This window comes from Musca domestica, unplaced genomic scaffold, assembly GCF_030504385.1.
Source record: "Musca domestica strain aabys unplaced genomic scaffold, Musca_domestica.polishedcontigs.V.1.1 25, whole genome shotgun sequence".
NCBI lineage: Eukaryota > Metazoa > Arthropoda > Insecta > Diptera > Muscidae > Musca > Musca domestica.
This window is the reverse complement of record NW_026712277.1, coordinates 9253382-9275496: the sequence shown is the minus strand read 5'-3', so window position 1 is coordinate 9275496 and position 22115 is coordinate 9253382. Positions and strand designations below refer to the sequence as shown.

The 22115-nt window shown below is 36.3% G+C and overlaps 6 protein-coding genes across 10 annotated transcripts; 3 read left to right on the top strand and 3 right to left on the bottom strand.

The window, feature by feature from the left end:
• Positions 1-521: 521 nt before the first annotated feature.
• On the bottom strand, positions 522-4359 carry LOC131802959 (tubulin beta-1 chain). The gene is made up of 2 exons (XM_059123787.1): positions 4187-4359; positions 522-1905 (listed from the first exon to the last, which is right to left on the bottom strand). The coding sequence occupies exons 1-2, from the start codon at positions 4241-4243 to the stop codon at positions 619-621; spliced, it is 1344 nt and encodes a 447-aa protein (XP_058979770.1). The 5' UTR covers positions 4244-4359; the 3' UTR covers positions 522-618.
• A 1463-nt stretch (positions 4360-5822) lies between these two features.
• Positions 5823-7402, top strand: LOC101888491 (uncharacterized). Its single transcript, XM_005187387.4, has 4 exons — positions 5823-6352; positions 6411-6473; positions 6532-6845; positions 6898-7402. The coding sequence occupies exons 1-4, from the start codon at positions 5967-5969 to the stop codon at positions 7080-7082; spliced, it is 948 nt and encodes a 315-aa protein (XP_005187444.3). The 5' UTR covers positions 5823-5966; the 3' UTR covers positions 7083-7402.
• Positions 7403-8447: 1045 nt separating this feature from the next.
• Positions 8448-10360, top strand: LOC101899597 (WD repeat-containing protein 47). Its single transcript, XM_011295821.3, is given in 8 exon segments — positions 8448-8659; positions 8971-9134; positions 9196-9424; positions 9426-9515; positions 9517-9585; positions 9731-9871; positions 9873-9952; positions 10013-10360. Coding segments are annotated over 8 exon segments (1005 nt in total). The 5' UTR covers positions 8448-8653; the 3' UTR covers positions 10239-10360.
• Positions 10361-10522: 162 nt separating this feature from the next.
• On the bottom strand, positions 10523-16460 carry LOC101899076 (guanine nucleotide-binding protein G(s) subunit alpha). Of its 4 annotated transcripts, none has more exons than XM_005187365.4 (9): positions 16345-16460; positions 13507-14206; positions 11795-11891; positions 11598-11718; positions 11391-11519; positions 11142-11321; positions 10948-11072; positions 10798-10871; positions 10523-10729 (listed from the first exon to the last, which is right to left on the bottom strand). In XM_005187365.4, the coding sequence occupies exons 2-9, from the start codon at positions 13780-13782 to the stop codon at positions 10583-10585; spliced, it is 1149 nt and encodes a 382-aa protein (XP_005187422.1). In that variant the 5' UTR covers positions 13783-14206; positions 16345-16460; the 3' UTR covers positions 10523-10582. The 4 variants fall into 4 exon arrangements, with proteins under 4 accessions (XP_005187422.1, XP_005187421.1, XP_005187424.1 ...); XM_005187364.4 differs by lacking the exon at positions 16345-16460 and adding an exon at positions 16189-16335; XM_005187367.4 differs by lacking the exon at positions 16345-16460 and adding an exon at positions 15694-15924.
• Positions 16461-18157: 1697 nt separating this feature from the next.
• LOC101898895 (large ribosomal subunit protein uL5) lies at positions 18158-19361 on the top strand. Its single transcript, XM_005187363.4, has 4 exons — positions 18158-18253; positions 18342-18473; positions 18543-18840; positions 19153-19361. The coding sequence occupies exons 1-4, from the start codon at positions 18248-18250 to the stop codon at positions 19278-19280; spliced, it is 564 nt and encodes a 187-aa protein (XP_005187420.1). The 5' UTR covers positions 18158-18247; the 3' UTR covers positions 19281-19361.
• A 740-nt stretch (positions 19362-20101) lies between these two features.
• LOC101898617 (TAR DNA-binding protein 43) lies at positions 20102-22096 on the bottom strand. 2 transcript variants are annotated; one of them, XM_005187361.4, is made up of 6 exons: positions 21731-22096; positions 21355-21665; positions 21092-21296; positions 20510-21039; positions 20287-20439; positions 20102-20229 (listed from the first exon to the last, which is right to left on the bottom strand). In XM_005187361.4, exons 1-6 carry the CDS (start codon positions 21966-21968, stop codon positions 20176-20178), a joined length of 1491 nt encoding a protein of 496 aa, XP_005187418.2. In that variant the 5' UTR covers positions 21969-22096; the 3' UTR covers positions 20102-20175. The 2 variants fall into 2 exon arrangements, with proteins under 2 accessions (XP_005187418.2, XP_005187419.2); XM_005187362.4 differs by having other exon boundaries at positions 20304-20439.
• Between the last annotated feature and the right edge of the window lie 19 nt (positions 22097-22115).

The following is a 22115-nucleotide window of genomic DNA, read 5'->3' as shown; positions in this document are numbered from 1 at the left end:
TGGCCTCATAATCTGTGGCACAACTCGGTGTGCTTCAATGGGTATTTTATTTCTTTTCGCTTGGTTTATTGCTATTTTTGTTGACTCCACCAATAAAATTCTATGTTGCATTTTTAGTGGCTGCGACGTAGTGACATCAGTTCTAAGGCGTAAATGAATTTCGTCGTTCGGTATGCAAAACAAGGTTCATTGAACGCAGCTCTAAAAACGGAACAAATGCCATAGATGGAAGGAAGATAGATGAATAGAGAGAGAGAGTGACAGAGGGGGGTTGGCAAGCGATGGTATGTTGTAGTGTAGCGGCAATGAGTCACACGCCTTTCATTCTAAACGCAAACACGGAATTGCATGTCGTCTGTTTTCGTTTTTCTTCCTACCACTAATGCTAATGAATTTCCCAATACAGTATTTTCTACTACCCTGACGACTACGCCCAATTACCATAACCTCCTAACCGAGATGTAGGACAGTATTAATTTCCCTCCCATAATTACATTGAATAATAAAAAGCATCTTGGAAATTTATGTTAGATTAGAACATTGTTTTTTTTTTTTATTTGTTATTTTCGAAACTTTTCTCTTGTTTTAAGATGTTGGATTGATTGGTAGTTTTTTAGTTTAGTTTTCTTCCACTTCAGCCTCTTGTTCTTCTTCGAATTCTGCATCTTCGTCAGCGGTAGCTTCTTGGTATTGTTGGTATTCGGAGACCAAGTCGTTCATGTTGCTTTCGGCTTCTGTGAATTCCATTTCGTCCATACCCTCACCAGTGTACCAATGCAAGAAAGCTTTCCTGCGGAACATAGCGGTGAACTGTTCCGAGATACGTTTGAACAATTCTTGGATAGCGGTCGAGTTGCCAATGAATGTTGCGGACATTTTCAAACCTCTGGGTGGGATGTCACACACGGCTGTCTTTACGTTGTTGGGGATCCATTCGACGAAGTAGGAGCTGTTCTTGTTCTGGATGTTAAGCATTTGTTCGTCGACTTCCTTCATGGACATGCGACCACGGAAGATGGCAGCCACGGTCAAGTAACGTCCATGACGAGGATCACAAGCGGCCATCATGTTCTTGGCGTCGAACATTTGTTGTGTGAGTTCGGGGACTGTGAGAGCGCGGTATTGTTGCGAACCTCTGGAGGTAAGAGGAGCAAAACCAGGCATGAAAAAGTGAAGACGGGGGAAGGGAACCATGTTGACGGCCAATTTACGGAGATCAGCATTCAATTGGCCGGGGAAACGCAGACATGTAGTTACGCCAGACATGGTCAGCGAAACCAAATGGTTCAAATCGCCGTATGTGGGTGTGGTGAGTTTCAAGGTGCGGAAACAGATGTCGTAGAGGGCTTCATTGTCAATGCAGTATGTTTCGTCTGTGTTTTCAACCAACTGATGGACAGACAGTGTGGCGTTGTAGGGTTCTACGACTGTGTCTGATACTTTGGGGGAAGGTACAACGGAGTATGTGTTCATGATTCTGTCGGGGTATTCTTCGCGGATCTTGGAAATGAGCAAGGTACCCATGCCAGAGCCGGTACCACCGCCCAAAGAATGTGTCAATTGAAAACCTTGTAAGCAATCGCATGACTCAGCCTCCTTTCTGACAACATCCAACACAGAGTCGACCAACTCTGCACCTTCTGTGTAATGACCCTTGGCCCAGTTGTTACCGGCACCAGATTGTCCGAAAACGAAGTTGTCTGGGCGGAAAATCTGTCCGAAAGGTCCTGAGCGAACTGAATCCATGGTTCCGGGTTCTAAATCGACCAAGACAGCACGGGGTACATATTTGCCACCGGAGGCTTCATTATAGTATACATTGATGCGTTCCAATTGCAAGTCACTGTCGCCATGGTAGGCACCAGTGGCATCAATGCCGTGTTCGTCGGAGATGATTTCCCAAAACTGTAAAACAACAAAAAAAAGAAAAGGCGTTAAACAAATGACTAAGGTATTTCGTAATAGTTTAATGTATACAAGTAAAAAAAAAAGGATGTAACACAATGATCCTACCCTACCTCAAAAACATTCTATGTACATGTATGTACCCAGCCGGGTATATAGAGAATTGGTGCAGTGATACATACACACCTTTTATATACACTAGAATTACATTATGTAGGTATGTGTCTATACATTGTCTTTGCAGACTATGAAAATTCTGATGAGTCACCAGATGATGTCCTTTACATTGCCTTGCAGACTGGCAGGCAGCCCGCCGCCCAGGGGTTGAAAACAGCAGTTCACATGGCAACTGCAAATAACAATGACTCACAGGACATTTTCATGGCTTTATCGATTTACTCTTTTCCCAAGCAACATGACCTTAATAACCAAAAGAAAAGTAGGTATACCTACATGGCCTACAGGCCATAAAAAGGTTCCATCTTTTCTCTTGACATCACCCAGCCAAATTGAAAAATGAAAACAACAACAAGAAAAAGACTTGAAACAGTTAAGCCCACAAATAAGAAAAACAACTTCAAGAAAACTACTTTGGTTCTGCTGCTGCGGCCACTACTATCGCTGACATCACCTTTTCATACAGCCATAAATGGAGAGTTTACCAGCAATGCAGTCAATCAAGCAATTTATGTAGGTTGCTTGGATGGTAGTTGTTATTGAACACAACAAACAACACATAAACAATCCTCTACGATAATAATAATAAAGCAAACTTGAAACGACAGATGTACGACAGCGTCATTTTACGTAGGAGTTAAGTCGTAATCTAGATATGATGTTCAGCAGTTGTCTACCAAAACAACTTGAACCAATCGAGCGATCAACCAACCAGCCAAGCCAAGCATTCAGTCGAGTCAACCTTAAGCAATTACTCAGAGTTTTTTTGCGGAGGTTGAGACTTCAATGAAAAAGGTCATTTAAGTCTGAGATCACCACGCCATATGGTCGCACAACTTGGCTGAGCCTGTCTTATGTTGGTTTATTGGTAATTATCTCCTCTCGATTTTCTCTTCCCCCAAACATTAGAAAAGCCAAGTTTCCCACAAGTACCTGTAGTTTTGTGAAACAAACATATAAGTATAGCTAATTGCCTACACCACAAACGAATCTATGGCAGAGCAAGCCGAATTATCAGTAGTAAGCAAGTTATGCAAAATGATGTCATCACCTAAAAGAAGGGAAATAGCCAAACAAACAAACACACACGCATAACTACACCACAAAGCTTCTAATTCATGGAGTTGTTTTTTCTTTTTGCTTTGAAGAAGCCTAGCAAAATGTTCAACTCTAACAACTTGAGTCTATTTAAGGCATTAGAGGAGAATAACAGATAAAGTAATTAAGAATTCCATTAGATACATGAAAGACCGGCCGTCTGCTGCCCAACATTCCACGGCAGATGTTTTTTTTTTTTACTCAGACATTTCTATATACTTCTCGCTCTACACCTCCTCTTCTACTAACCTACCCCTCAACATTTACAGTTACATGAAGAATATATAAACCGCACCCAAAGGCCGAATCTTTTCTCGAGTAGCTACATAATTGTGTATACAGCTTTTTTTGCCAGCCAACCAACCTACTATTTTACTACTTTTCGTTGTTCGCTAAAACCAACAAGAGAAACTAAAAGAAAGTAGCAAAGCGGCACCGCCCGGCTTTTCTTCTTATCGAAATATGATTCATTCCGGTGCTGCTGCTGCCGCTGATGGTGGTGGTAATTGCTAAGCAAATTTAAATTCATTTTTGCCATCTATCTTGTATGCTAACTTTCGTGCTATAGAGTGCTGCAAAATCTTAAAATTTTTCGCTACAACTGTACTTGAGCTTATTTTGCTGCTAGCTGGCTGCTTGCTCTGTTATGCTCTTGATATTCGTTTTATCTTTTCTTTTTGCTTCTATAGGTAGTTTCTTTTTTTTTTTCTTTTGAAAAACTTCAGCGAACAATAATTTTAGATACCGGCCAATTTGTCGGTTTAATAGAAGAGAAAAAAAAAACAAGTTTTGCACATTGCGGCGTCACCACATATAAAAATAGCGGCATTATTAGCAGCAAAGAAGATAGTGCTACAAAATGGCGACTGCCTGCCGCTTCAACATAAAAGTGGAAATTTAAAGAGAAAAACTAACGCACAACCTTTCACTTTTGCAAAAAAAAAAAATATATATATACAAAAACACAAAATAAAAGATATTTTATCTTTTGTTTGTTTGTACATACCTTAGCTCCGATTTGGTTTCCGCATTGACCGGCTTGAATGTGTACAATTTCCCTCATTTTGAAGTATTTGGTTTATTTAATAAGTTACAATATATAATAAAAAATGCAAATTTGACAAAACTTTCTACGCACAACCACAATGGCGAACTGTCAAACACTTTCTGAAATAAAGAACCCGAAGCGATTTGCTTTTATGCACAGCAGCAACGCCCAAGCAATTGCGCCAACGCCAACGCTTTTGCAGAGCAGAATGCTGCTTTGCAGCAACAGGGTTGTATTTGTGAAATTTCTACTACGTTTTGCCAGAAACAGAGGACAGAGTCGTGTTTGACGTGTTAAACGATGTGGCAATACTGTTATAAAAAATACGGCATTTCTTTAGTATTACATAGTCCGGTTCATGGCATAATAATAAGTAATTGTGCCACCATAAATAAATAACAGCAATGATTTAATTTATTAAGCATGGAATATAATGAAATATAAAGATGCCCTCAATTTATATTATCTACCTACAATACCCTTATTTAATACAAATTCAACAAATAACAGACTTCAATTTATTAATTTATCCATTGCTCAATTAGAAAGGTTGCTCAACTTCGAAGAAACCATGGTACAATAAGGAGGTAGAACCGCTTCCTTTCAGACTCATTCAAAATTATATGCAATAAGTTGTTTTAAAATTTTTTTCATATTTTTCATTATTTTTAAAATGAGTTAAATGGCGGGAAAACCGAATGAAACGCTTGGATTTTCGCTCAAAAATATGATCCAAACTGTTCAATCTTTAAATTTCATGGCTAAATTGGTTAATAACTTTAATGCGCGAGCCGCAATCTGCATGTCTTCCAACCATTGCTTTTGAAAATATTTTGTTTTCATTTTTCAAAACAATAAATACATACACAAAAAAAAATTATAATCAGCCTATTTATTGTTCCTGTTTTTATACAAGTTTATCCTGCTTTTATAAAACACCATAGTAGAATCAAGAAGGTTTGTTTTGTCAACATCTCATTGTCAAAATATATATTTATAAACCTATCGTAAATACACAATTTAGAGATGGGAAACCTAGTTCTTATGCAGTAAAATTTGACAAGGCAAATTACACAAAATGACTTTACCTTCTTGATATAACGTCAATAACGTGTTTTTATTTTTTGCAATTTACCTTACTCTGTTGCAGAATCTGCATTAATTTATTACATTATAATTTTTCGATATAAAAGATAAATCGTTTATCATATACTCTGTTACAGAAATATAGGAACATAAATGTTTTTGCGATACAATACACCAATGAAAATCCTTAAAAATGTTAGGTAGTATGCAAAACATTCAGTATAGTATGAATATCGTATCGACACAGCTACTGGGACAATGAACTGTTAAAACAATTTTGGAATTGAAAATTTAAATTTTTAAAATGATTGAAATTTGTAAAATATTTCGAAAAATGCATGTGATAATAATCCGCGATTGGCTTCGTATAAGAAAGCGCATCTAATGCATCTACCTGCATTCTTTTACCATGGTTGGTAAGAATAAGGTGACAGTTATTCCACTACCCACTTATCATATTTACGTTACGTGTACGTTACTGAAATAACTAATTCAATTTCCAACAAAATGCCGACTACCATCTGATTAATAATATTCCAACAACAAGGCGGCATTTTCACAACTTGAAAAACCAATTAAAAAAACCATGAAGTGTTATTGCCCATAATATTGTTCCATTCCCCAGGCTCCCACAGAAATAAGTCGATGCAAAATGGATAGCCAATATAAGGCATTGAACAAAGAATTGGTGAAAGAGGTCACGTCAATGAGGATGACTGTGGCAGATTATCGAACTGAAATAGTTCATCTGAGGGCAAAACTATTGGAGGCTGAGACTATTGTTATCCGAATGAGAACGAAGTGCTCTTCACTTCTAAAAAGTTTCTTCAAAGATGAATTGGAAATTTTAGACCCCAAATCACCTCTTTTGGAATATTTAGAACATGGAATGCAAACAGTATGCAGTGGTAGGCGAAGCACTCTCTTGGCGGAGGAGACAAGACGATCGAGTTCAGTTATTCAAACACCCAGATCTTTCAATTCTACATCGCCCGTTCGTTCCCAAGCTGATGAACATGAAATGTTCGAAGAGAGTCGGTTAGGATAACTCCTGTAAGATAGTAAGTTTCACATAAATAATAAAAAATCTTTACAGAAATGTGGAAGAGTTTGGAATAATTATGGAAGAAATTGAACCCATTTTTGTTGCTGGAGAATCGTAAGTACCAAGCACTTCCATATCTACCGCATTATTTAGTTTGTTATCAAAATTTTAGCATTGATGAAACGACACAAAGAGATATAAGTGAATACATGGCAAATATGTCTATGGCCTCCAACACTGACTCAAATGACGATGAGATAGAGCCAGAAGTTCATGCTTTGAAAGATGTGGCGAATACAATAAATGGAGTTGGGACGTCACCAAAAGTGCGGGAATATGTTACTGTAGCCAGAGGCAGATATCGATGCACCCCAGCTACACACAACCACATTGAGAGTGATATTGAAGTTGATGAAGTTCGACATTACACGAGTTCAGAAAAAATGTATTCCCTCTCAACATATTTGCCAATGATCGATAATGACAGTAAGTCGTTTTCATATGTTTCACTTTCTCTGACTTACTTATTTCTATACAGTTGAATGCGGTAACAGTTCATCGCTGGATACTTTCTTGAACGGTTCAGCTACTGAAAAATTTCTTATAGAAAACAGTAGTACTCCAAATACTATGGAAGAGAACTCATTAAGAAGACCACAAAGAAAATGCAAACCAAAATCGTTGAAAGAAATGTTGTTAAATGCTAAGCTAAGAAGGCCATGATATGTTGACGTATTCTAAAAGGCTTTTCATTTTTTTGTTTTCATATTTACTGTAATATGTCGCTCAAATCTAGTTCTAAAACGTACATCGGTAAATTTGGAAGATGTACAGGACAATTATATCGGAAAAAACTTGTTTTCCAGTTTTTGTCCACATTTTGCATGATTTGCTCATACTTATTGTAAGCACTTAATTAAGAATAAATTATATGTATATTTTATACGGATACATAGAGACATCTGCTGTTTTTTTTTAACATTAGACTAAGCAATAAATGTAATACGTACTACACAAATTTCATTTAAATAAGGCCTTATAATTTTTACAGAATAAAAGCGAATAATTCCACTGACTGTCAGATTGGCAGCATATAGTCTTACTGCAGCTTACAGTACATGTGACGTCAGCAGCATAAGTCCAGTGTAAGAAAGAGAGAGAGTTATTTCACTGAAAGTGGCTGGATTTTACTGGAAGTCATTTGTCCAGCAAGTTCTAGCAAACTAAACCAGCAGCTATTTTCAATTTTTAAATAAAAAATGGGACGGAAATGTTTGTTTATTATTTTTTATTTTTTTAATTTATCATTTTCTTTGCACTAGCACACCGGTTAGTAATTTTTTATTTGACCATTTTTATCATTACTAAAATAGCAAAATGCTTTTACCAGAACAGCAGATTTCTTGCTAAGTATAACTGAAAGTCATATTTTCTCATTTTTTCATTTTATTCAGCGTTTTTCAACAATTTTTACAAATTTGAATAATTTTTCATTCAAATTTTTAAATTCAAAAAATTGTTTTACAGTTCATTTCCCCAGCTGCCGTGTGCATGCGTCTACCTGTAGATTCACCTGTTCCAGAATGTAAACTATTTTAATACGATAACGAAATAAATAATCTGGTTTAAGATTGGTGTTTAAATGCTTTTTTGTTTGTTCTTTTAATTTCCCTCAAATTCCCCATCTGTGGATAGCCAACGATTTACCCAGCTTTGGGAAATACCCAATACCGGTAACACTGTTCATGGGTCAAATTTAATTTGTAACTAGTTCCGCGCTCTTTTAGTGAATGTGTCTCATTCATTCGTTTCGTTGGGGACGCCTTTCATTTTGTTTTCCCACGCGCGCATTCGCTCTGTTCTGCAACAACATAACAGGACAAAAGTGCGCGCGCTTTAGAATCTCACCTTAACAAGAACATTAGAATTGGACACATTAGTTGAACAGAAATTTAAAAATACCGTGAGTAAAGTAAGTCGAACAATCGACTATGTGAATAGTAAGTCGAACAATCGACTATGTGAATAGTCGAGTACTCGGTTTTCACCCAAGTCTATAGTCGAGTTCGAGTTTCACTTTGAGTACCAGAAGTCGATTATTCGATTAATCGAAAGTCGACTTACTAGAAAGCAGAGAAAATAATTTTTGATCGCTGTTGCTGCTGTTTTGTTTAACCATGTCGTCGTCTTTGAAATTAGTAGCTTACGAAAAACTATAAACTATTGTTGTAAATGTAATGAAGACTATTAGCATTCCGTTTTATATTTAGTAAAATTTTCTCGTCGTCTAAAACATGGAGGTAAATAGTGTTTCTACAATGACTATCGACTTGTTGCAACATTCAACACACCTGCCACAAACACGTACAAACAAACACTTCTTATTGGAGGTGAACTTGCCACGAAGAGAACTTGCCACGCAGAAACAAAAGTATTTTCTGGCTGGCTGGCCAATTCGAAATCAAGTCATCAAATCGTCGATTGATTGTGGCTCGATGATTGTGAATAAAAACTAAGACAATACAATTACCGTTATTTTATGATACGACGAGCTACAATGCGTGTGTTTATGTGTGTGTGTCTATATTTATGTTTTCTTTTGTTTATTTAGATAGGTAATAAAAAACCTTTATGTTTTGTCCCAATTAATACGCTGAGCGATGTCCAACCAATACGTTGCTGTTCATTCAGTGAAGATGGTCTACTCTATGCTGTGGGTTCCAATTCGAAAACCTTACGAATTTGTCTCTATCCCCCACAGATCAACAATATAAGGTAGCTATTGTGTGTTAATCTTTACCTTTCCTCTAATATTGTCTTATATTTTTTGTTTTAGTAAACCAACACAAACGAGCGTGATTTTTAAACGTACCAAACACCACAAGGGATCGATCTATTGCTTATCGTGGTCTAGGGATGGACAGTTTATTGCCAGCGGTTCCAATGACAAAACAATAAAAATTATCAAGTACAGCAGTGAAAACAAGCAGCTGGAGGGTCGCGAATTGGAGCTAACCATGCATGATGGCACTGTTCGGGATTTGTGTTTCATGAATGAATCCTCAACGGAGAGAAAAGGTCTTGGTTAGCGGTGGTGCTGGAGACTGTAAACTGTATATAAGTGATTGTGGTGTTTTAACGCCAATGCAGGCAGTATGCTGGACATTCTGGTCATATATATTCGTTATATAGCTGGGAGAACAATATGGTTGTAACGGGATCGCAGGTATGAGTGGAATAATGAACATGTCACAGAATAAAAACTAAGGTGGTGGTTTGGATGCTTCACTCTCTAGTATTACTTTTATCAAATGATCCGCTAATGAATCCCGAAACATATTCATCCAATATTCCTATTTCCGAATCTAAAGGATAAAACCGTTCGTTTTTGGGATATACGTGTTCCGGAATGTATTAATAGCGTTTTGCCCGGTAGCTATTATGACGCAATGGGATCTCCGGTGACAGCAGTTTGTGTTGATCCAACGGGCAGGCTATTGGTGTCAGGTCACTGAAGATGCCTCCTGTGTGCTACACGACATTCGTCGTAATCGCCAAATTCAATGCTTCCAACCCCACTCTGCAGATATAAGGTATGTTGACGCCTTCTTCTTTGATCCCGTCTTGATTTGATATCATCTCTTTGTTTTTAGATCAATACGCTTTTCGCCCTCGGCCTACTACTTGCTTACATGTGGTTATGACAATAAAATAGTTCTCACCGATTTGCAGGGCAATTTAACTTTATCCCTACCATCCGTTGTGGTAGGAGAGCACAGTGACAAAGTTATATCGGCTAGATGGCATCCCAGAGATTTCTCAATATTGACAACATCGGCTGATAAAACTGCCAAATTGTGGGCTATACCAAATATCTAAGAAAGATAAGGTACTCTATACCAAAAACAAGATAAAAATGAGCAAGAGGTATGGATGGATGTCTAGATGTAACATATAAGCAATCAAAAAGTCTGTTTAGTAATAAAATGAATCAAAACATTTCCAGTTCTTATTTTTCAACCAACAAACTTCTTTTGCCTAGGTTTTAAGTTTATTTATTTTTCTGCCAATCTTTAAATAAAAAAAAAATTAAAAAAACTAAAGAAATAAGGCCTTTGACCCTTAAAACCCCAAAAATATATTGAGTAAACAACACCTTCGTGTTTGGTTAGTTGTATTATTATTTGCACATTACTTTATTAAGTGATTTTTGTAGAATAAACCTATAACAATTCATACTGACGAAGGTGCATTCTTTGAATTATGTCTCGACAATCATTGAATACTCGCTTGATATTCTCAGTATCTACAGCACATGTAAAATGGGGATAGCAATAATGTTTCCCATCACCACTAGCAGTAGAGATACGCTAAAAAATGTACAAAGCCAATTAGAATGGGTAAATATAAATAAGGAATACAAATGTCGATGGCGTACCAAAAACTCATCACGTATGAAATACTTAGCTCTTATGACTTCAGGATCATCTCCGGACTCGATTATTGCATCACCTAGGGGGACAGGACAAGAAATTTTTGATTATGGCGTGCTAAATGTTATCAAGTTCTTCTATTTTGTTCATCTTACTTGGTGTTTGATATTTATTGAACTCGGCAAAATAATCCGAGAGTTTGCTTTTTCCAGCTTTTATTTTTTCAGCTAACAAATCTTGTTTGTTGAGAAATAGAATAACAGATATTGTGCGCAACCATCTAAAAGTAAATAAAAAGGGCGGTTATTTATTACCACAATCCATCCATAGTCATCCAAAAAACAATTACCTATTATTCCAAATGCTTTTAAATAATTCCAAGGATTCCCGTAATCGATTTTGTGTTGGATCCTCACGTAAAACCATATTATAGCTAGAACATGCGGTCACAAATATAATTGCAGTAACGTCATTAAAGCATTGTATCCACTTTCGACGTTCGTCCCTTTGGCCTCCCACATCAAACATGCTGTAGAACAATTCCAAAAAAAGGAATAGTTAATTGGGGGCCATACAAACAAATATAGCGAAAACTTACTGAAAATTGACTTTGTCAACTTGAAATCTTGTTTCAAAAATACCAGAAGTTAGTACACGACACCGCAATATATCCTGTTCATTAGGTGTGTAGTTGGGTTGTTTTATTATGCTTACTCGATCCAGAAAGCTGAAGTAAATTAAAAAAGGAAAGTAGTTAATTTTCAATTGGCCTTTCGTTTTGAGTTGCATTGCATCTCTAACTTACTACTTTGCACAATCAATTAATTGATATTCATTTGATCTTTCATAAGTCGCCAATACACCTCTATCCTTCCACAATTCTTCTGTGTGCTCATAAAATTCAGGAGGATAGTTGAAATCAGGACCTGCATTTAAAAATAGAAAACAAAATCGAATTCAAAACAGTTCATTTTTAAAGGGATTTTTTTCTTTAAGACTTACTTGAAGCATAATCCTGTATGTACTCGACTCGGATCTCGTTCTCCTTCTTCTCTAAAGGTATAGGTGGATTCAATGTGCTCATTGCACCAGTAATAGTCTGTGAAATTAAAATGGAAAAGGGAACATTAAAAGTGTTAATTGAAATGTATATGAGAGCTATATCCAAATCTGATCTGATCTTGAAAAAATTTGGCAGAGGTATTTCTGGGCTGTATCTGATATCTGGTACCAAATATCATTGTTGTGAAGTGCTTATTACGAATGTAGGGAAATTAAACAACAAATCGGATTAAACATATATTTGGGAGCTATAGCTATATCTGAACCGATTTTCGAATTTTTCTGTACCTGCTTCTAGACTGAATTCGGCCGGGTGTACTAAAATTCAGAACATTTGACCAAATATTGGCCATTTGGTGCACAATTAACCCGAAATCGCTTCAAGATATATGGGGGCTATATCCAAATCTTAGCCGATATCGATAAAATTTGGCAAAGATATTTCCGAGCTCTATAGGATATCTGGTAACAGATATCATTGTTGTGAAATGGATATTACGAATTTGAGGGACTTAAACACAAAATCGTATAAAACACATATATGGGAGCTGTAGCTATATCTGAACCTTTTATAATCAAATTTGATGTACCTGCTTCTAGACTGAATTCGGTTGGATGTACCAAAATTCAGGACATTTGACCAAATATTAGCCATTTGGTGCACAATTAACCCGAAATCGGTTGAAGATATATATGGGAGCTATATCCAAATCTGAACCGATCTTGATGAAATTTGGCAAAGGTATTTCCGAGCTCTATAGGATATCTGGTACCAAACATCATTCTTGTGGGGTGCATATTGCGAGTGGAGGGAACCTAAACACCAAATCGGATGAAACATATATAGGGGAGCTGTAGCTATATCTGAACCGATTTTCTTCAAATTTGATGTACCTGTTTCTAGACTAAATTTGGTCGGATGTACAAAAAATCAGGACATTTGGCCAAATATTGGGGATTTGGTGCACAATTAATCCGAAATCGGTTGAAGATATATATGTATATGGGAGCTATATCCAAATCTGAACCGATCTTGATGAAATTTAGCAGAGGTATTTCTGGGCTGTATCTGATATCTGATGCCAAACATCATTCTTTTGGGGGTGCATTTTACAAATGTGGGTAACTTAAACACCAAATCGGATGAAACATACATATGGGAGCTGTAGCTATGTCTAAACCGATTTTCACTAAATTTGATGTACTTGCTTCTAGGCTGAATTCGGTTGAATGTGCCAAAATTCAGGTTATTCGGACTTATATTGGCAATTTGGTGCACAATTTACCCGAAATCGGTTGAAGATATATGCGTGCCACATCTAAATCTGATCAGATTATTACCAATTTCAATAGGGTTCGTCCTTGGGCAAAACAAATATTGTTTGGAAAATTCCATCTCAATCGGATAATAAATGCAATCTGCACATGGACAAACGGGCTTACGTGCATAAATCGACTCAGAAAGTGATTCTATGAAGATCGTCAAAAGTTACTATGAGTCTATCTCGCTTCCTTCTCCCTGTTACAAACAAATGCACAAAGACATAATACTCTTACCCCTATGTGGTGTAGGGTATAAAAATCCTTCATGTGCCCTCGCCATACGCACAGTCTAGGTATATAGATATTCAAAACATAATCCAAGCACTCACCAAGATAGCATCACGGATATTCTTTTTAATGTCGTCGATTTTTTGTTTTTTCTCCTGCTCCGAAAATCCATCCACGTGCAATATACGCATCTGCTTGACAATTGTCGATTTCCCAGATTCACCAGCTCCTAGCAACAAAAGTCTATGGGTGGCCCTATAGAGCTGTTTGTCCTTTTGTAGTTGTTTGGAAATTGCATCGCTGCGTCGTTTCTGGCTCCTCGTGTCTTCGGAATTTATGTCGGATTGCTTGGAGCTGGGTGAACCAAAGCAGCCCATTGCAGACCAAGGAATCCACCAGCACGCTTCTCTACCTTCTTGTGTACCGTCGGGAGACTCAGGCGCCCCCGTTTTCTTCGTTTTGAGCCAGTCTAAATAAAGCTGCTCTGGCCTCGGAAAGTTTTCTTAAATATTGCTCGGTTTAGTTAGCCAGTTTGGTAGTTGTTGTTTTGTTTAGTATATTGTAAGCGTAGCTTCTCTTTGCTTTTCTTGTTGTTGCTTTATATCCTGCTGCTGCCTGTCTTGTTTGTCTTTCGCTTTCGTGCCAGTAGTAGTCAAAATGTTGCAAAGTAATGTGTAGTAATCTATGTAGTCTTCCTCCCCAATGTCCCCCGGTTTTGTGTCTATTCTTTGTTTTGTGTCTTTCAGAAGCTTTAGGTACAGTCGATTAGATTTGTGCAATGAAATTTGTGCTATGTTAAATCTGAAAAGAAAGAAGGACATCAAAATATGCAGTTAAGCCATTAATCAAAACATTAGTAAATAAACAATTATGGGCTGACTAAAGCAAGGCGTTTGCGCCAAAGTGTATGCGTTGACCTCTTCCTGTAACAGGTTGTAGGTCATAGCGACAACTCATTTTAAACAACAGAGCAGAATTGAGGCTGTCATTCCAATAAGACAGTGGTTAGTATCTAGTTGGAAGTAGCTACAATTAGAATTCTTAACAATAATTTGTTCGGGGGACTTCAACGTCCTTGTGTAATCACCAACTTCAACATTTGCCCCAAAAAAAAAAAACTGGCAAGTAATTTATTGATTTCAAAATATCAATTTCACACCTGTCACAATGCTATAACCAAAAATTGACACTTGACCAGAAAACTCCCTGCAAAACTTGCTCAAAAGTACCCACAAAGGTATTGAAGAGGAGCCTGTCATTATGTGTAGATACATAGGTTAGTATATACATATATACCTATATATGGGGGACTTTAGTAAAAGAAACTCATGGATATTTTTGATTTTTCAATGATAAATATTCACTTGCATGGTCTATGGATATTTTTTGGAAACATTTGGCAGGAATTTATTTATTTTTCCTTTATAACAAACATAACAAAGTTACAACTTCAGAGATCCAAATACTTGTAGAGACAGACGACACACACGTCTTTGGCATAACAGTATTTCTGTTGTACCTACACCTTCTTCTTGCCATATTAATATACACACACCCTTCACCACCCTCCGAAAATTTGTACAATCAAGTAGCAGCAGCAGCAGTAGCAGCATGACAGATATTGAAAACCAAACCCAACTAGCCAGCCAAGCAGCCAGTGAGTTAAGCAGCCAGCTAATAAACTACTCAACTCCTCGCTATGACAATGAAGTAATATCTTTTCAAAGTGAAATTTTTTTAATTTATTATTCAATAAGTAAGCCCGATAAATTAATCCCCAAAAATTGGAAAAATATGAATACGACGATTATCTCTGCCTACGCGCCTGTGTCTAAATACATACACTCTATACACTTTTATGTTCGAGGGGTGTAAAAATTTGCGTACGGACGGTCGTTCGGTCGGTAGAAAGACATTATTAACCGTGTGCAGCTTCCTTGTCTTTCTATAACAGCATTTGATGGAATTTTGTTTCTATTTTTCCACATATTTTGTTCTTTTTTTTTTGAATTTGTCGGATTTTGGGAGACACACCATCAGATAGCTGCTACATAATTGTTGGCGATTTTTTGTCGTTTCTTCTACTATAAATCATATATATATGTAGTCGAATATATAACAAAAAAAGAATATATGTACACACATATGTACATATATGTTGTTAACTTTTCTACTTTTCTAAATGCGTACCGAAGAAGAGATTCACATTCGTCGTTAATTTAGCGCATTTCATTCTAATTCTTTTATTTCATTTCATTTCACTTTTACATTTCCATTTTTTCTCTAACCTCTTCACTTTTCTTTTCGTTTTGGACGACGTTTTATGTATATATGCAGCATATATATAAACATTTTATCTTTATGAGGAGAGCAGCCAGCAGCAATTATTGAATGGATATAGTTAAAAATATCATATCATTAATAAAATAATTGTCTCGATAGAGGCCGTCCCGTCCGTTATGGCAAACGACAGCACGAAAGGACGGCGAAGAGCACACACAAATCTAATAAGGTACACATAAATTTGGAAGCACAATAAATCGTGTTTGAACTACTGACAGACACCACCGAAAATAGTTCCTTCTTTGCAATTAAATATCTTGTCTTCTGCCTACTACTAACCAACTAACCAACCAACAAACCTGCCAGCCAGCAGTGTATATAGATATAAATTATTAATATTTTCTTCTCTTTTATTTATCTTCTTGATTTTGTTGGTTGGTTGGTTGATTGTGTGTTGGGGAGTATGGAGAGCAAATGAATTGACACCAGAATCTATATACTTTTTTCCGTTGTGCACCAACTCTAAACTGAACATCTATTTACACATTGGGCGATGGCAGCTGGAATTTAATTATTTATTCATGTCACCGAACTGTTTCGGTTAAAGATTTGTTTTAATTTTGAATGAGAAAATATTTTTACGATTTTTTACTCACTTTCTTCCGAGTTTCTATGTATTCAATAAGGGATACCTAGATCGACTTTTGACTGTGTTGCCAATTAAAGAAAAGAAACTACGGCAAAGAGGAACAAAGTTAAAAGTGCTACCAATAAGAAAGACATTTTAAGGAGGAGCGCCTGCAAATCATACCGTGATGATAGCTCAGGGTCTTTGCTCATCGCCGGGAAATGATAACATGGTTTCATAAAATATTTGATTATTTGAAATATTTAGCACGCTAGGAGCAAGCCTTTTGCCATCTTTGTTCATGTTTCTATACTTATCTCTTTTGCAAGTAGCATCTCACAATACAAACGTCTAAGGCAGTAATAGTTCTAAATTAAGTTAAACATTCACAGTACATATTTTGTTATCGAAATGAAATAAGTCTCAATAAATCGATTACTTACTAATTACTTACAATTAGACTCAAATGCAATCTAATTCCACGAACTCAAATAATTTCTTATCAGAATCATGGTGCAATAAAAAGGTAAGGTAGAGGTACCACCTGATTACAATTTTTTCTAAGTGTGCCCGACTTTTGTCAATTTTGTGTATGTTATTTTGAAAAATGAAAACAAAATATTTTTAAAACCAATGATACATTGCGGCTCGCATTAAAGCTATTAAAAAGTTTAGCCATTAAATTGAAAGATTGAACAGTTTGAATCATATTTTTGAAAGAAAATCCAGGCAATTCAATAATTTTTCGCGCTATAAAATCGTTCTTAGAAATGCGGGAAAATATGAAAAACAATAAAATAAAACAACTTCTTGTATATAAATTTGAATTTCAGTATTTTACCTTGTTAAACTTCACTGCGTAGAAAACAGGTTCCCATCTCTGATATTTGTAAATACAATGGATTTATATCATTTGACAATGGAATACAGTCAAATTAGACATTTTGAAAAAACAATTTAAACTAATTATCTCATACATTTTACCTTCTTAATTTTACCATGATATAAGGTAAAGTTAAATAAAAATCTAATCTAATATGGATATGTAGAAGATGGCCGTTATATCTGACCTTCATTTAAATAAAAAAATTAAATGTGTTTTCAAATATAAGTAGATTTTTATATGTTTTCTTATACGACATCATTCGGAGATTATTTTCATTAATTTTACCATGATATAAGGTAAAGTTAAATAAAAATCCAATCTAATATGGATATGTAGGAGATGGCCGTTATATTCGACCTTAATTATAATAAAAAAATTAAGTGTATTTTCAAATAAAAGTAGATTTTTATATGTTTTCTTATACGACATCATTCGGAGATTATTTTCATTCAACAATTTCAATTTCAAACTTTGTTTGACAGTACATTGTGCGAGTAGCTGTGTCGATGCGTCTACCTATATTCTTGTACCATGGGTTCCACACACAACTAATTGCTTGAAATAAATGTCATGAAGCATCGACTTCTTCGCCTAATAATACATATCATTTATTTCATTAAATTATCCGTGTGTGGACTGGGACTTATTGCAGTTTATATCTATACTATATTGTTAATAAATAATAATTCATTCAAATATCTATACGCCGGAAGAGGTAAAAATATCACAATGTCAAAACAAAAGAAATAGCATTCAACATGTTTTTATTAAAAATCTAATGATATTAAATCCCCAATCAATATTAATTTAAGCTTAAATATACAAAATATTGATATCTTCTTTGTAAATGTGGCCTTAACTGTATGAAACAAAGGGACTAACAAACATGTTGTACGACATTTCATGCCAAAAAATCACTCAATAAAATGTGGCCACATTTGTTTCCATTTGACATTCCACTGAAGAATAATTGACTATTTGACAGATAGCTGAACAGTAACTGGCGTGGTAAAGATTTTCTTTCTTTTCCTTTTCCGATTTCAATATGACGGTGCGTGTTGTGCTTTATTTTTTTAAGTTAAAATTTGCTGAATATGGAATTGATTTAAAATATGTGACATAATTTCTGTGTTTTGTAGGCCGCTAAAGACAGTGGAAAGAAGATCAAGAGAGATCCCGCTAAGAACCCTATGCGCGATCTGCACATCAGAAAGTTGTGCTTGAATATTTGTGTCGGTGAATCTGGTGATAGATTGACCCGTGCCGCTAAGGTATGATAGTGTTGTTGTTCAATGCATGTGTGTGGCGTTTCTAAATAAATGTGTTTTAATTTTTTGTAGGTGCTTGAACAATTGACTGGCCAACAGCCCGTTTTCTCCAAAGCCCGTTACACCGTGCGTTCATTCGGTATTCGTCGTAATGAAAAGATTGCCGTCCACTGCACAGTCCGCGGTGCCAAGGCTGAAGAAATCTTGGAAAAGGGCCTTAAGGTTCGTGAATACGAGTTGAGACGTGACAATTTCTCCGCCACCGGCAACTTCGGTTTCGGTATTCAGGAACACATTGATTTGGGCATCAAATACGATCCATCCATCGGTATTTATGGTTTGGATTTCTACGTTGTGCTCGGTCGCCCAGGTATAATATCCACATTTTGAAAAAAAAAAACAAACAATTGTGATTACAACCCGCACTTAATTAGGTGTTTTCAAAATATTCACTTTATTGTGGAATATATCCATTCTGTAAACACTCAGTCAATGTGCGCATAAAAATTACATTGTAAGGCAGAGGCGCTCAATGTGTATACAAACATATCATGTTTGAATGTGCACGGTGTTTCTTTCCACAAGTTATCCAACGAAATAAAAAACGATTTTAATTTGTTTTCTTTGACATCAATTAATTTGACAATATTGGTATTAACGAATTATTTTCTTCTGTTTCTAGGTTACAACGTTGCCCACAGAAAGCGCAAGGCCGGCACAGTTGGTTTCCCTCATCGCCTCACCAAAGAAGATGCCATGAAGTGGTTCCAACAGAAATACGATGGTATCATTCTGAATAGCAAGAAATAAGTGGCGTATTGTTAAGTCATAGTTTTTATTACCTTTACAAGCGTAATATAAACATGGAAAATAAACTTTTTTCACATAGAACTTTTGTGCTTTTATATTTCAAATGGGAATAGAAACCCCTTCGGATTTGTTTTGACTTGGATTTAGAAACTACAGATACGATCTAAGAATAAAGCTCTTCTGTAATGCTCCATAATTGTATTCATTTTTAAGTGTCCATAGGGTATAAAAAAGATCCAACAACTGAGCTGTTTTTTTTTATTTAAATAAAAATGAAAGTGATGTCGCCAAAAATGCTCAAAAAGGGCAGCAAAATTATGGATTGACTTATAAAACAAAATTGTTTTGATTGACTATTAAACAAATGTACTACACCATGGTGTAGTATCTGACATCGGGGCAGATCGACATTCGATCTCGAGTGAATTTTTGTGCGAGAATAAGTTTCGGTAGGTTTCGAGGTATTGTTTCATAGTTCAAGGCAATACGAATCACTTCAACAAATAGGAATGGGTAGACAATGATCACGAATCATGTATAGTCGACTCTAATTATCCGTAGAATATTTCCATCAATTGGGAGTTGTTTTAATTAAATTTTGAGTTATTTTATTAGATTTTTAAATATATTCTTGTCAAGTTGGTGTCTGTTTTTATACTCAAACATTAATAGGGTTTATCATAAGATGACTATGAATATATATGTGTGTGTATATAGTTTACATACGCTCAACTTTAAAACGAAAATTACTTTCTTAATATTCTAATTAGCATGTCGACATAATTGCTTTCGCCACAGATATCAACTGGTTTCTGCTGGCATCAATTTTGCATAGAGTTCCCTTTCCGGCGATCGACATTTTAATGACTATATTTGAATACCTAAAATGTTACAGTCATTTTGGAGACCACATTCCATATTTTCCATTGTTCGGCTGGGATGGTGGATTCTGGGTAAAAAAGACAAATGAAAAGACCAATTCAAGTGGGATGCATTACAAAATTACTTGTACAGTATTATTACAGTTTGTTGCTTCTGTAGGCTGGTTCGCTGTATTTGCACCGGAATTGACGCTATTTGGTCCCCTATTCCCCGGATTGTTTGCGAGCATGTTATTTGAATTGCTAGAATGAGCCATCCAAGAAAGGAAGTTGCCACTCTGTTTTGAGAAGAGAGAGAGAGAGATAATCAAAAGGACATATGATATAATTGGTAAATTATGCATCTACCTGTTCCGGATTTCCCAATAAACCGAACTGATTTAGAGCAGCAGCCAATATTGCCGTGTTCATGGGCAAGGAGTTGAGATTAAGACCCATACCCATATTTTGAGTGGAATTAGGGCCTGGAGGGGGGTTGATGCCCAATGTCTGCATATGCATGTCCAGGGGTCGGTTTTGACTGCTATTGAAATTACTGCTGCTGTTATTTGTGTTTGCCGCTGGCGGTTGTTGTGTCATCATGTAGTTTCCTCGATTACCTCGAGGATAAGTATTTTCCCGATTAACAGGCGCCCCACCTGTATTGTTACCTCCACCTAACATTGCTGAACCTCCTTCGTTAGGTGGAGGAGCTGTATTGGCATAATAATTTCCGCTACTGTTGTGCATTGTAGGACCTTTTGATTTGAAGAGGCCACCATGTGGATTCTCGTTATGACTATTATGATGAGAATTTCTTCCGCCATTATTAGCATTATGATAAGAATTTCGATGGTGTTCATATTTAGGAGCAGCACTTGAAACATGTAATGACACTCCTAAAAAAAGGTTTAATTAATTTTCCTTCCCTAATAAAAAAATAATAACTACCTTTCACTATGTGATCCTCTCCGCACAAAGACGCCGCAACTTCTGGATCCAAAAATGTAACGAAACTAAATGCTCTGAAAGGTCTGGGTATAAACACATCTGTAACTTCGCCAAACTTGGAAAAATACTCTTTCAAGTCCTCTGCCGTAATGTCCTCTGTACAACGACCAACAAAAACTTTGCAAGGAATTTGATTTGGCGCACCCTAAATAGAAACATGTCATGAGAACTGATTAAGAAATTTTGTTATATTTTATGTTTACCTTGGAATTTGGAACTTTCACTTCACACCAGCGCCCGTCAATTGAATGCCTATTAGACAGAACTCTTGCCTGTACATCATATGAACCGAACCGCACAAAACCAAATCCTTTCGATTGACCTGAATGCACATCCTTTTTTATCTGTGCCATTAGAACCTCTCCAAACGTCTCAAAATATGCCCGAAGACTTTCTTCCGTAGTTTTCCAAGGTAAGCCAAGGACAATTAAATCGGTACAACGTGCCCGTGATTCCATACGTTTTGTTTTGGCTGTGGAGTTTTCCAATTGGTCATCGCTTTTACGCTTGTTTTCTGAAAAACAAAAGAGTGATCTATTGTTCACCAAAATCCGGCGATGAGAAACTCATTTTCCTCACCTTTGGGAAAGACACAATGATAGACATGATTGCCCCAACCACTTTCACTTGGCGGATATAATTTGCCATCGTTCAAACGAATCCCACGAAAACATTTGGTTTCTTCATTAAGAAACTTCAGGCCGCTTGCACCTGGAAATGTTGATTGCAGTGTTGACAAGAGCAAGTTTTTATCCGGCTCTATGGGCAATTCTATGGGCTCTTCTCCATCTTCTTCGACTACTTGCACAAAATCCATAACAAATCACCCGAAAATTCTTTAGCCAAACAACGACTAAACTCTGTAAAATTATTTTTTTTTATAAATAAAGAAATTATAGTATACAAGATACAACGAAGCGCACCGATTTATTTTATATCGATGGTTTACGCCAAGTAAACGATG